The sequence below is a fragment of the Tiliqua scincoides genome, chromosome 8, assembly GCF_035046505.1.
Source record: "Tiliqua scincoides isolate rTilSci1 chromosome 8, rTilSci1.hap2, whole genome shotgun sequence".
Classification (NCBI taxonomy): Eukaryota; Metazoa; Chordata; class Lepidosauria; order Squamata; family Scincidae; genus Tiliqua; species Tiliqua scincoides.
The window spans coordinates 40,050,426-40,065,063 of NC_089828.1; the positions used below are offsets into that span (position 1 = coordinate 40,050,426).

The following is a 14,638-nucleotide window of genomic DNA, read 5'->3' on the forward strand; positions in this document are numbered from 1 at the left end:
AATGGGCCACCCAGGGGGCGGGCGCGCAGGGAGCCAGAGGTGGGGCTGGGACCCGGCAGTTATGCCGGATCCCAACCCCCATCCCCACGGAGAATGCTCTCCTCGGACTTGCGCTACCTCCAGAGGTGGTGCAGGTCTGAGGAGACCCATTGGGGCCAGCAGCCCTTACCCAGGGGTAAGGGAAAGAGTTTCCCCTTGCCTCTGGCTGAGCTGCTGCCGCCCACAAATCTGCCTTGAATGCAGTGCAAGCCTCCTGGCTTGCCTGCTGCAGCGCAGGTTTGGATTGCTCCCTTAATTAAGTAAATAAATAAAAAGTGTGCCCCTGATTGGTTCGAGACACTGTGCTGGGGTGAAGAGGGATTGTTATTCTCCCCCTGCTAAATATAAGAGGGGCACCACTTGAAAAAGTGTCTTTTTACCCAGTTAGCAGGGGTAACTGTATTATGATGCATGAAAATGTGAGCTAACTCATATTAACACCTTATTAGTTTCATGTTGTATCATGATAACATGTCATTGCAACTTGTCAATAACATAATATGTCTTTGGCTCTCAGAACAATCAGTCTCATAGGTCAGTTTTGAGTTTAAAAAAGCCACTTTTTGTTCCATAAGGCAGTTGTGTTTTCATGTTCTGGTTAATTGGCCATAACTTTTGATAGAATACAGATATTCCAATGCAGTTACAGGTACAACTGCTACTCCCTGCACCCCCTTAGCTATGCCACTGTTAATAGGACATGCCTATGTCATCACTAATACCTACATTTCAAAATCTATCATGACTGCAGTAGCTCCATCTACTGGCAACATTAACAAAAAACCAATCGCACTGTGCATTTCAATATACTTCAGAGCTGTTTAGTTAACTCAAGTACAGTTTTAAGGAAAATTCTGTAGCAACTGATGATCAGTTTGCTTTCTCCTATCTCTGTTCTGCTGAGGTTGATGGATTTGTCATCAGTTGCCATTTTATTTTTGTTGTTATTTTTAATTGTTTTTCTTTGTTATTTTTCTTCTCAGCTGCTTTGGTTTTTTGGTTTTTAAATAAATGACAGCAAACTGAGGAGATAAAGGGCCTGCAGTGGAACCATTGGGTGGAAGACAAACAAAACGGGAGGGCTGTTTGCCTTCATGCCCTGCTTGTGAACACCTTGGAGGCATTTAGTTGACTGCTTTTGGGAACAAGATGCTGGACTAGATGGTCTAAACCAGAAGGACCCTTCTTATGTTCAAGGGAATATTTAAGGATCTCTCTCTCTCTCTCTGGGTGCTGCTGCATTGCAGCTTTCAGTGATTTTAATTTCAGAGCTTAATACTATGTCAAAAATGCTGAGACATATCTGAAGACACAAAAACACTGCTTCCCAAGACATCCTGTGTTTCCACTTGCAAGCCCAGGCTGTTCTTATAACCTAATCTGAGGATGGGAGGGATTGGTTTGAAAATTCCCTACATATGAAGACCTCCACATGGATGGAATGCACTACAGTTGCGGCCCTCCAATTTTTAGCACTGGGACCCACTTTTGAGAATGAGAATCTGTCAGGATTGACTAGAAGTGATGTCATGACCAGAAGTGATGTAATCAAGCAGGAAGAGTTTCAACAATCCTAGGTTACAATCCTACCCACACTTACCCAAGAGTAAGTCTCATTTACTATCATTGTTAAAAGCATATACAGAGCAGCCTGTTAAAAGTACAGATCTGTAACACTTCCCCTGTAAAGAGGGCTTTGAAAGAAGTGGCTGGGAAGGCACTGGAAGTGGTGGTGGTAGGAGGAGGAAAAGAGGAGAGTCTGGTGGAAAATTTGAGTGCTGCTTCAAGAGATGTTTTGGCTTGAGCAAGACTTGAACAATCCTCTCCTGTTTGTTGGAAAAGGTACACTGCTCAGAACATGGAGGTTCCATTTAACTATGATGGTGGATTTGAAGCAAAGTCATTTTACTATTTTATGCACCATGTGCTGTTTTACTTACCGTGGCTTTGGTACCAACTCTTCTGGTACTGGGGTCCAAATTGATTCTGGGGATTTCTGCTCCCGGAAACGCCCCTCAAAGACAGAGGCTATTTGGGCCATATCAAAAGCACAGACTGCAGAGCCAGGGATGCTGTGAAAAGAGAGGTAGAGCCATCAGGTCTTGGAGAAAAGGCACTCTAAGCATCCACATGCAAGTCATTTTGCAGGATCAGTGTTCATTTTCAAACTCACATAGCGTATTGGCAAAAAAGACTGAGATATGAATCAGGAAGTTCCGAAATCAAATCTCACTTTTCTGCAGAAACAACCTATGAAACATCAGTGTAGTCAATCTGTCAGCTCTTCATTAGCAAAACTAACCTACTTTACAAGGTTGTTGTAAGTATTAGTAGATAATATACCTGAATAGCTTGAAATGTTATAAAGTGCTATATTGTTTCTTAACAACTAGTAAAATGAACAGCTCAAGGATTCTTGCCCTGCACTATAAAATGATTTAATTAGGCACAGATTAAGTGAAGGTGGGAAAGAGAAAGAGAGTGAGAATAGGTATGCCAGTTGGGGTGAGTGTCCTTTACCAGAAGACCCACAAGAGAGAAGGAGAAGATTAAGGGGAGGTTTAAAAAGGACTCTGGGAAATGAAGCATGTTAGAAAGAATTGGGAGTTGTTACAAGGATTAGAGGAAGAAAGGAGGAAATTGCCTATCACCCACCTTGCTGGCAGAATGAGAGTTCCGCAAGCGCTGACTGGCAAGGCTGTCATAAACAACAGTCTAGCAGCATGCACCTATACTGCCAGAGTGCCAGCAGGAAGGTCAGAGTCTTCCTCTGTGCACTAGTGGATCCAGGCGGACTTACCAAGGCAGATAAATTGCCATTCCCCCTCAGAATGGCGGGAGGGAAGGGGGCAGGTTCGGTGGCAGTGGCATCTGCTGAATCCTAGCCCTCTTCCTGATCCTGCTGCATGGATCCAAGTGAACCTGCGCCAGTAATTTCGCTAGCACATGTACAAGTAGACCTGTCCACACTGCAGAGGCTGTCCCACTGCAGAAGGGCGAGTGGGAGGGGCCACTTACACGGCGCTTTGTGGCACCTGCTGCCCCCCTCTGGATACACCACTGCCCAGAAGCACTCTTTTCTGTATTATACAACATGCATTTCTTGGCAGAACCCTGATATTGAGCTCTGCTCCCACACCCTAGACTTTGCAACTGACCTGTTAGCAGGTGTGGAGAAGACTGCCAGCACCACAGGTCGCCCATCAAGCTCCAAAATGTTGGTGACCGACTGGATGACGTTGAAGTAGAAGTGAGAGTCCCCTGGGACTGAGCAGTTGAGTCGGGCCTTAAGGAAGGAAGTCCATTGCTTTTCCAGCACTCTTTGTGAACCACCCATGTCATTCTTACACACCCGGGCCACTCGTGAAACCACCAGCTAGACCAAGAAAACCAGTCAGGACAGTCAATGAGGGGAAAAAAGTCAACACCTCTCTTGAGCGCTTGCTTTGACAAACTGGACTTCAGTTTAGAGATTGTATCCATGTAGGAAAGACTGTAAGGTTTAAGTGTAGGCTGGCACAACTCATGCAGTCTGAATGCATCCTGGCAGGGGCATGATTAACCTCTGTTTTACTGCCTGCCCAGGGGTCAAACTAGATGTGATGGCAGCAGATTAATACACTCAGACTGATAGGGGAGCAGGCCATAGGAAACCTTGCAGGCTTCATCGCACTCCCAAGTAGTGTCATCAGGAATGCAATGGGGCCTGGAAATTTCATTAATTCATAATATTGCCAGTTTCAAAAGTGGATTAATTTCAGACTTCTAGTTAAACAGGCATCTTATTACTAGATCAAGTTAATACATCAGTGAATGGGAGTTCCCTCTTTATGGACCTGTTCTTGGAAAGGAGTCTGTGGCCTAGAAACTGGTAAGCTTACCTTCTCTAAATAGTTGAACTCCATTGCAATCTCCCTAAAGAAGAAATAAACATGACTCTTCCACTCCACAGCATGGACAAAATAGGGTTCTGCATGGGTCAGAGAGGAAGAGGACAAACAGATGAGTTAGCAGGGCTTAATTTTGGAAGTGTCCTTAAAAGATCTTGACCCACTGCAAATCAAGTAAAGCAATCTACTCTCAAAATCAAAGCTACAGAAAAATTGCTTAAGGGAAAAAGAAAAAAAAAGAGGACTCTGGCAGGTGAGCCAAGCTGCATGTTCAGAAGTCAACTTTGTTCAGAAGTAACTTTGCCCCATTTCTCCTAAAACCAAGGTCATTAGCACATCTGACCTGGTGTCTTCCCTTTGAAGCACATAGGCCCTTTTGACAAAGACAATGAACTCTCTATTCCAGTGGTTCTCACACATTTAGCATCAGGACCCACTTTTTAGAAAAAAAATCTTGTTGGGACCCACCAGAAGTGATGTCATGACCGGAAGTGACATCATCGAGCAGGGAAATTTTTAACAATTGTAGGCTGCAATCCTACCTACACTTACCCAGGAGCAAGTCGCATTTACTGTCATTGTTAAAAGCATATAAGTAGTAGTCTGTTAAAAGTACAGGTCTGTAACATTTCCCCAAATGCAGTCACATGCTATGGTAGCATCAAGTCTCGTATATTAAAAATAAAATATTGAAATGAATGGGGACCCACCTGAAATTGGCTTGCAACCCACTTAGTGGGTCCCGACCCACAGTTTGAGAAACACTGCTCTATTCATTATTCCCTGTGACCAATTGATTGTGCAGGGGCATGTTTTAACTAAGACCTGATAAAAGAAATCTTAGGCACAATCCTAGCCAACCTTCCAGCACTGACATAAAGGCAATGCGACTCTGTGGTAAGGGAACAAACATTGCCTTAACTTGAGGAGCCCTCCGTAACTGCCCCCCAACTGCAGGATGCAGCACATGCCCCACAGGCACAGCTATGCCAGTGCTGGAAATTTGGTTAGGATTGTGCCTATAGCTGATTAATTAAAAGAGCTTTTATTGTAATTAATTAAAAGAGCTTTTATTGTAATTAAATTCCTATTGATTTGCATATGAATAAAATGTTTTAGTAAAAACAAGCATACTTTGGTAGTTTTTAGATGATGCCTGCATGTGTCATGGTTTTCAATGCATTAACTGACTCAGGCTGCAATCCTGCACTTTATTTAGGAATAAATTCTACTGAATGAAATAGGATTTACTTCTGAGTAAATGCATAAAACTAGATTGTAATGGTTGCAGCTTTAATGTTCAAAAACACCACTGTCTAGTATAGGACATAAACACAGAAAACTGCTTTATACTCAATCTGACTTCTATGTCATCTAGCTTAGTACTGTCTATACTGCTTATAAAACCCAGTCCTACTAACAGAGTCCTACCTGGAAATATCAGGATCTGAACCCAGGACCTTCTGCATCCAAAGCATGGGGCCTATCACTGAACTACAGCTCCTCTTTGTTTCTCTCCCAACCCCAACTTCCTTGAGGATAGCCTCGATGATATTTTTCTGACATAATATGGCAACTGGTGGTTGATTACTCGCAAAACATTGAAATACTTATGTCTATCCACTGTAATAGAGAATATATGGGCCACTACATCATTCTATGTTGCACCCCTCTGATTCTGGGAAACCTATAATTTGAACCAAAGTCACATACTGCATTAATTGCAAATACAGCCATATTCGCATTTTCAGATAAACCTGGATTATCAACAGCTAGGGTTTCTGAGGGTTTTCCAGATTGTTCTTGTTAGCCCAACCCAAAGTGCTTTTAAGACCTCTTGTACAGCCCAAGGGAAACAGCCCAAGTGCAAATGTCTGGTGAGGAAACCACCTTTGAACCACTTGGAGTCGTGCTTGACAGTGCGCAAGGTCGGGCTGTCTCCGAGGCTGCGGTAAATCACCGCGTCGATGGCTAGGAAATCTGTCACCGTGGCGGTAAAAACCATCCCTCCTGCCATGGGGAGAGAGGAGAAGAATGAATGAGATATGCTGGCAGGTAAAGCTGTAAATAATGTCAGGTGGAATTGATAGCCTGTTCATGGAACTTAACTTGGGTGGAGAGGAGAGGAGAAAGCAAGCAGGATGTAATTCAATGGGAAGCAATATGGATGGAAAAAGGAGAGTGTGCAGAGATACAAAGACAAGGAATCGGATCCAAAGCTGTCCTTTCACATTCAGAAGGTGTCTTTTGCTCATGGAAGGAAGGACTGCTTATCACCTTATGCAGCTAGAAAGTTGTATAAGAAGGCAAAACCAAACCCAGAAATGCTTTTCTGCATTTGCAAGCAGAGTCACAGAACCTGCCTATTTTAGCACATTGTGAACTCTTGCACAAGCATTTGAGGAACAGCACTAGCATTTACTTTCCTCACCCTCAAGGTTCCTTGGATCTAACCTAAAGATGGCAATTGGGGGCGGGGGGGGGGGGGAGGAAGATAGAGGTTGAAGAAAACAGATGATAATAGATGCTCAAAAAGGATCAGATAGACATAATTTAAAAAAACACCAATAACAAGGAAACATCAGAAAATGAGTGGTTCAGGGCACAACAGGGTTGGAGACTGTGGCCTCATGCGGTTCTCTTAATAAATATGTGGTGAACCAATTTTCAAGAGCAAGTGTTGGGGGAGAAATGTGTCCTTCTCCATCTTGCAGGCATTTACTGACCTGTAAAGAGGGCGACATTGGCATGCTTGGGGTCATAGGGGCACCGAGCCATGCCGCTGATGTTATCTCCGATGGGTTCTAGAGCATCCATCTGATGGAAGGAGAATCTGGTTAAAATAGTAGCAGTTTCCAAGGTATTATCAGCTGTAAGGTCAAGCATTAAAGGGCCCAGACAAAATTAGAGTGGATTTCTGTTATTCCACATTTTTATCATTCCATGGCTTCACTCTATCCTGTGTTCTACTCTTCCTGAATTTTATTTAACTAGCTAATTTAGCTAGGAGAATTTCTAAAATTATTTCTGGAATTGGAGCATGACTGGTTTGCCATAGCTTTCAGTTCTTTTAAAGCTAATTTGCATCCTTTCCTCTCACAGTACTGATGTACTGATGATTACATCAATGCAATGATGCAATGATTACATCAATAGTCTTTTTTCTTTTTGTACAGTGTTTTGCCAAATGTGTAGGAGCACTTGTAAAACATCACACAAAAGATTCAGTCCAAACCTGCAAGTCCCTTTGCGCTGGCCTGGGAGTATTGCAAAAGTACTGCAAAGTACTTTTGCGTCACTCTTCATGTACAGGCCTCCCTGTGCCGACATGGGCCCCAGAGCAGAGGCGAGTTTCATTGGCTGAGCTTGGCTGACACAGGGGTCAGGGGGGCAGGGAGGAGGTGGAAGGGAGGCGTTTTGGGATGGGGGGAGGGTGGACAGTGGAAAGTGGAGCCAGCCCCTGGCCACTCTGTTCTGCTCAGATCTGTGCCACCTCATCAAGTGATGCAGATCCAGGTAGACACATTGGGGCTGCTGCAGGGTAAGGGGAAAGGTTTCCCCTTGACTCAGACCGCGCTACTTTCGGCCCTGGATGTAGCACAGGCCTGTTGGCTTGCCTGCTGCGAGCGCAAGTTAGGATTGCACACTGTGTATATAACAGATTTTTTTATGATGCTTCCCAACGCACATGCATGTAGATACAAAGGAACTGAAAGCTGTGGCAAAACTGTGCATGCACAGTACTCTGGACAAAATTAGGACATTAAAATGGAGCAAAGATGGATTCCTAGTGCATAAGTTCTACTTCAGTAATAAGATCAGGTACTTAACTCCAAAATCCAGAGAGAAATTTAGAGGAGAAAATTTTCAGAAGAAACTTGCATGATACCCAGCTATATAGAGACTGCTTGGATCTTGTTGACTCAGCCATCAAGTTTGCCAGGCTGCCTCCCCAACAGAAAGAAGAAATTTTTCAGATTTCAGATGTACTCCAACATCTGAATACTGATGATTTTACATCTAACAATTTGGAACTTGGCACATGATGTCTGACCCATTGTAGCAGCCACACCTGGCAGGCATCTGGAAGTTCCACTTTATATACTTGAACCAGATTCCAATTAAAGAAGGGGGAGATTTGAGTGGCAGCCAGGAACATATCTATAAAGAGGCACGTAACACATGACAGAAAAGGGGGTGGGAAATGGAAGAACTGCTGACGTATCCCACATGTAGATGCAGCAGTCACTTTACACGTATTTGAGAGTAACCTAATTTGCTGTAACAAACTTGTGAACTTTATAAGTTTGTGAGCTTTATAAGTAGTATAAGCAGATGAACTGCTGGAAGTCCAGGTCTAACACTTTCCTCTTCTTTTCCTCCAAATCTTTTTTGGTTCCATGTGAAGGTTTGACTCTATCTTACAAAACTTTGAAGGAAATTTGAAAAGCAATTTGTGATATGGCATGGGATTTGTCATTCAAATGGAAGTAGTTGAAGATTCTACTGTGCATGCCGAATCCAAGCCAAAGTTCATGTAAAATTCAACTGAAATTGAATCTGGGAATTTAATAGATATTAACAATCCTGGGACAAGATGGTTTCTGCCTCACAGGAAAGAGGCAGTGGTATCTGAAAGGGCTACATGGTCATGGCAAGGGAGAGCTGTTCCATCTGACATGAAACAGAACATAGGGGTGGCAAAGAGGGTGAAAAGTGCAGGTGGCCCTGTAGGAGGCCACAGAAGTGGAGACTGAGAGGCAAAGGTGGGCAAGTCAGGGAGAACATAAGGACCAGGATCCTATACACTGATCAAAGGTTGTAAGCGGAACCACAAGTGTTTTACACCCAATTTCAGTTAAAGCATCTCAAGTAGCAGAGTCAATCTAGGTAAGATGTTAAAACAATAACGTCATTTCTTTGTTATCTGGATTTTGAGGTGCCAGGGGATCAGGAGTGGCCAGGTCCAGCAGGACTGGCACCTGAAGTTGGCCAGGTAGGGCACTGGCCAAGAGGTCATGCCCATTGGAGAGCGTCCACTTGGTCAAGATGAACCCGCAATACTGGTAGCAGCAGTAATACTCAGTGTCCCACTGGGGGCAGGTGGGAGGCACAGGTGGGGCTTCAGGACCCCCAGCATCCTGCTATCAGCACTGAGGCCCAGCCACCACATCACAAATGCTAAACACCTTATCTCTGGTTGGTTACTGGCTAAGCTGGCCTCAGTATAGATGTGGACCTAAGTACTCACGCTGTAGTTGGCGCAGATGGGATTGAAAGCATTGGTCCCACACACAAATAGCATGTTGTCATTGCGAAGGAGCAGCACTTTGATGAAATTCCGGCATTCTGCCTGGGGAGGAGAAGCAAAGTGATGACGGGTGCAAAGCAAAGAGTACTCTTCACATGCTCAGAGTCTGCACTAGGGTTGCCAGCTTGCAAAAAAAAAAAATAACTGCATTTCTTCAACTTTTTTCTTCATGAAGCAGCCAAGTGGCAAAGGTTAATCTCTGGCTATTTTGGGGCCACTGCTGGGCTCCAGCCTTTTACCATTCTTTCCCTGTTTTCCAAGGGTTGGTAGTCTTGTGACACGACCAGGCCCTGCCTCAGAAATTACAGGTTTTGGCAACCCTAGCATGCACTATCATTTTGCTGGCTTTTGAAAAGTTGTTCCAGGACTCCTGTCTCAGATTAAGACCCAACTCCTTTCTGATTTTTACCCACCATATAAACCAGGTCATGTTTTCTTTATCTGTTCTGAACCAATGAAATGTGTTTAAATTCAAGTGTTTAAAATTTAGCATTTATATCTCACTTTTTGAGGATTTATATCTTACTTTTTTGAACATTTATATCTCACTTATCTCAAAATCTTCCTCATATGTTATCTCAGTCATCCTTACAAACAACGCTATCAGGTAGGCCACGATTAGTCTCCCAATGATGCAGATGGGGGACTGAGACAGAGAGAGAATGGCTTGACTAAGGCAGTGGAGTGAGTTTATGTCAAAGGTGAACTAAGGACTTTGAACTAAGGACTTTCCAGTTCATAGTGAGCAACCCAGTCCTAAACCAGCTCCCACCAACGGAACAGACACACACGCTGTCGCAAACATGCCATAAGGCACATTTTGGCCACACAAAGGGCAGTGCTGCTGGTGGAGAGGCCTGTGCTGGAAGGCCTCCACCAGCATTGGAGCGACGCCCACCAGCTGGGGTAAGTCCTACAATGGGCGGCGGGAAGGGGGTTGAACAGGGGCACAGTAGGGGTGCTAGGGGCAGGGGAGGGCAGGGAGGGCATAGGAGGCCTCCGCGATATCCTAATCCCCATCCTGGGCCTGAAAGCCCTATATGGTGCTCTGTTTCCCAGCTGATTGGTGGCACTTCCCCTGGGTGCCAAGTCTAGCTGTGTACCACAGCTTGTACAAATTTGTTTGTGGGCATGTATGTGTGTATGTATGTGTGTATGTATGAGTATGTGTGTATGTATGGAACCTTTATTGGCATTAAAAACAGCTTCAACATTCCAAGCAAAAATACATACATGACTAAGACAAATCCACACTTTAACAACTGTACAATAATAATTAGATCAGACACATAAACAATCCCAGACTATTCAGCCACAATGCAATCAGCATGGTTATAATTGAAACCTACCTCTCTGGAGCTCAGAACAGAAAGGAAAAAAAGAGGCTACATTTTCAATTTTCTCCCTCTCTAGTGATACAGAGAACACGTCAGCCCAACCATTCACAAGTTCACAAGCATAGAAGCAAGAAACATCTGGCGCGGGGCTTGATGTAAAGGGCAAGAAAGAAACATGTGTTTGAGAGTTTCCACACACTTCATTCCACAGGGGCAGAGTCTCTCAGGTTTAGGTATACCATTATACCGACCTGTCAACAGGGCTGAAGGGATGGCATTGCATCTTGCTAGCATATAAGCCCTCCTTGCCTGTGGTTTATATAGGTGGTATAAATAAGATGCTGTCGCTGGAATGCAGATAGACAAATGAAAACAACAGCAGGGAGCACATGGTATTTGCTCTGCTAAACAGTTTCTTACATTCAATATCTAAAGATCTTTCTCTAATAATAACCCTAAGTGCTGCAGCATACCCTGGCATGCCTAGCCCCACAGTATCTAAACCCAACAATTTTATCTTGGCATAGAATTCTACAACCTTGCAGGGTAGAACCCGGTCTGATAGAAGTTGAATTAGAAGACCATCCTTCTCTGTACTAAAGAAGATGCCCATCCAAAATCTGGCAGATCTTAACCAAGCCTGCGTATTTAGTCGTAAAAGACCAGTTTCCAGGCACAAAACAGAGTAAGGGACACAGCAGGATATTTCTAGAGCTTTCCACAGGAAAATAGATTGCATGCGCTCTGTGGAAAGGTCCAGTCCCTTAAACCATACCGGAATGCCATAGTGGGTTTGCAAGATGACTTTCGTCTCATATGCCTTAAAGAGCAGCTGGAACATAGCTGCCACCCTGGGCAAAATAAAATTTTGTAATTGATGAGAAGGTGAGTTTAGTGCACTGATTACTGAGTGGCAATGGGAAGACCAAGAATACAATGAAAGGTGATACCTAAATATCTGAACTGCCGGACCTGCTAAATCCTATTACCCTTACAGGTTCATATATAAATTTTCCATCTACTGACAAAAAGCATGATTTTAGATTTTGCAAAATTGATTTCCAGCTTGTTGGCTTGCAGATAGTTGGCGCTTTTCTCAAGTAGTCTCAGGAGGCCCACCCAAGGGCACGAGATTAGGACCATATCATCTGCGTATAATAACAGCAGAACTTGGAGGTTGCCAAACTTGGGCAGCGGCTGTTTACATTCTTAAAGGCTGGGGTTAAGGTGTTTACAAACAGGTTGAACACCAAAGGTGCCAAAATGCAACCCTGTTTGACCCCTTTATTAGTGGCTATCAGGTGGGGCAAGGTCCTCTGACTGGGAACAACAAATCTTACATGATGTGATAATATATAAAGACCTGATCAGGAATAGGAGTCTTTTACCTATTCCTGCAAAACAGAAGTGTTTTGCACCCGCTTTTAGTGAATGTTCCAAGCCTCAGGGAGCACTGCGGAGGGCTATGCAGGGCTCCCTGCACCTCCTGAAACCTGCTGCAGCCCTACATCATTCAAAGTAAGTGCAAAGCAACTCCCCTTGCCTCCCTTAGTGATGTGATCCCCTTAAAGGGACAGGGGAAGCGTTACATGAACTGGTGGGTTGCGACCCACCGTTTGAGAACCACTGCTCTAGAGCAGGGGTGCCCAAACCCCGGCCCGGGGGCCACTTGCAGCCCTCGCGGCCTCTCAATGCAGCCCTCAGGGAGTCCCCAGTCTCCAATGAGCCTCTGGCCCTCCGGAGATTTGTTGAAGCCAGCACTGGCCCAATGCAACTACTCTCAGCGTGAGGGCAACTGTTTGACCTCTCGTGTGAGCTGTGGGATGAGAGCTCCCTCCACTGCTTGCTCTTTCACATCTGTGATGCAGCAGCGGCAGCAAAGGAAAGGCCAGCCTTGCTTTGTGCAAGGCCTTTTATAGGCCTTGAGCTATTGCAAGGCCTTCATTCGTTCATATAAGTTCATCTTTAATATATTCATTTATGAAAACTTATGTAAATTTATTCAAATTTTCAATGTAAATCAATTCTTTTTTTTCCCTGGCCCCCGACTCGGTGTCAGAGAGCTGATGTGGCCCTCCTGCCAAAAACTTTGGACACCCCTGCTTTATAGGAAAGCTTTCTGACCATTTTGGTTGCTCCTTTCCTGCACTTTTCCCAGGTCTGTGCTGGTACTAGACAAGTATCTAGCTACCCTGCCCTCCTGCCCCTCCCATGGCTGATTTATAAATGGGTAATTTAAAATAAAGCTGCAATTCTAAACATGCTTACTTGAAATTAAACCTTATTTATTTTGATGGAGGTATTTCAGAGAAAATATGTTTTGGATAGGGCTGATAATTTGAAATATGCTGTAACAGGTGTTTCTCTTCCAGGGATCTAATAATTGGGACAAATAACCTCACACAGACACCCGTCCAAATGCTCTTCTCCTTTTCTGTGCCCGCCATATTTTTTACTTCTTTTGAGACCTCTGCTCTACAGTCTCCTTTGAGGAGAGGAGACCAGAAATGTACACAGTATTCCAAATGTGTCTGCACCATGGATTTATATAACCACATTATGATATGTGTCCTAGATTTCTCTAATGGCATTATGATTCCTGATTATGTTAATCACTTCTGGTCATACAGGCTTAATCCCAACCGGGGAACTGCTTGATTTCTGAAAAAGGAGAGATGCCAGGTCTTAAAACTGCTTGGAAGCCAGGCACACTGACTTGGAAGACTGTTCCCCCAATCCTAGATTGTGCAGGGGTTGGGGTGTGTGGGAGGGGTCCACTTCAGTGTCAAGGGGAACCACTTGGCATCCTTGCAGGCACAGGGTAAGCTAGCCCCAGCCATAGCTAATTAACAACTCTATGGTCCCTGCAATATTCTAGGTGGCATATACAGTATACTGGATACAAGGTGCAAGAGATCTCAAGGTAGAATTGTATGCCTTGCATTCTGGGTTACTCAGTAGCTTGCCAGAGGAGGGAACTGCTAGCTTACTCTCTGCTTTGCAACAGCACCATCACTGCAAATGGCCAGAAGGTGGTAGTGCAGTCAATAGAGATAATGTGACAGAAGGGACTGATAGGGTTCCATGAGAATCTAGAAAGCAGATGACTCTGGTTTGGTTCCTCATCAAGTATGAGATGCCTTGCCTCGCCCATTGATGCATGGTAGTTGCCCAGGAGCCTTGGAAGGAGGGAGATGTGTGAGGACTGGCTAGGGATTGTTAAATTGATTGGAGGGAAGGAATAGGAGAGAGCTCATTCACGGGGAGGGACAGCAGAGAAAGTATGAAGAACTATGATGAGGTTCAGAGAGGACCAACACAAGATACAAGCTTTGAAGTTTGGAACACATTTTTGGACTGGAATCTCTGAATACTGTCAAGAGATGTGGTAGTATTTACACAGTATTTTCAAAGGTGAACCTGGATGGGGGTCCTTTAATATCTCCACACACCTTCCCTAGAACACGTCTGCTTCTTCATTCTAAAACCACTGCAGTTGCTCAGTGAAGGGGGAGTGCCACTCTGTACATGCTTGGAGGATACTTTCTTGCTATGCAATGTTACTTCATACCTAATCCTACAAACCAGGGGTGCCCAAACCCCAGCCCTGGGGCCACTTGCGGCCCTCGAGGCCTCTCAATGTGGCCCTCAGGGAGTCCCCAGTCTCCAATGAGCCTCTGGCCCTCCGGAGGATTGTTGGAGCCCGCACTGGCCCGATGCAACTGCTCTCAGCATGAGGGCAACTGTTTGACCTCTCGCGTGAGCAGTGGGATGAGGGCTCCCTCCACTGCTTGCTGTTTCACGTTTGTGATGCAGTAGCGGCAGCAAAGGAAAGGCCAGCCTTGCTTTGTGCAAGGCCTTTTATAGGCCTTGAGCTATTGCAAGACCTTCATTCATTCATATAAGTTCATCTTTAATATATTCATTTATGCAAACGTATGTAAATTTATTCAAATTTAAAATATAAATTAATTCTCCCCCCCCCCGGCCCCTGACACAGTGTCAGAGAGATGATGTGGCCCTCCTGCTAAAAACTTTGGACACCCCTGCTCTAGAGTTTT

At 44.6% G+C, this 14,638-nt stretch overlaps 1 protein-coding gene across 1 annotated transcript in view; it reads right to left on the reverse strand.

Annotated features, from left to right (window-relative positions):
* SEMA6B (semaphorin 6B) overlaps window positions 1-14,638 on the reverse strand; it is a 189,721-nt gene that overhangs the window by 24,533 nt on the left and 150,550 nt on the right. Inside the window, exons 6-11 of the mRNA XM_066635054.1 lie at window positions 9,181-9,282; window positions 6,656-6,746; window positions 5,820-5,939; window positions 3,921-4,009; window positions 3,198-3,415; window positions 1,980-2,111 (exon numbers count right to left, since the gene is read on the reverse strand). Of these exons, the coding sequence (XP_066491151.1) occupies window positions 1,980-2,111; window positions 3,198-3,415; window positions 3,921-4,009; window positions 5,820-5,939; window positions 6,656-6,746; window positions 9,181-9,282 (752 nt within the window). The remainder of the gene's footprint in view (window positions 1-1,979; window positions 2,112-3,197; window positions 3,416-3,920; window positions 4,010-5,819; window positions 5,940-6,655; window positions 6,747-9,180; window positions 9,283-14,638) is intronic.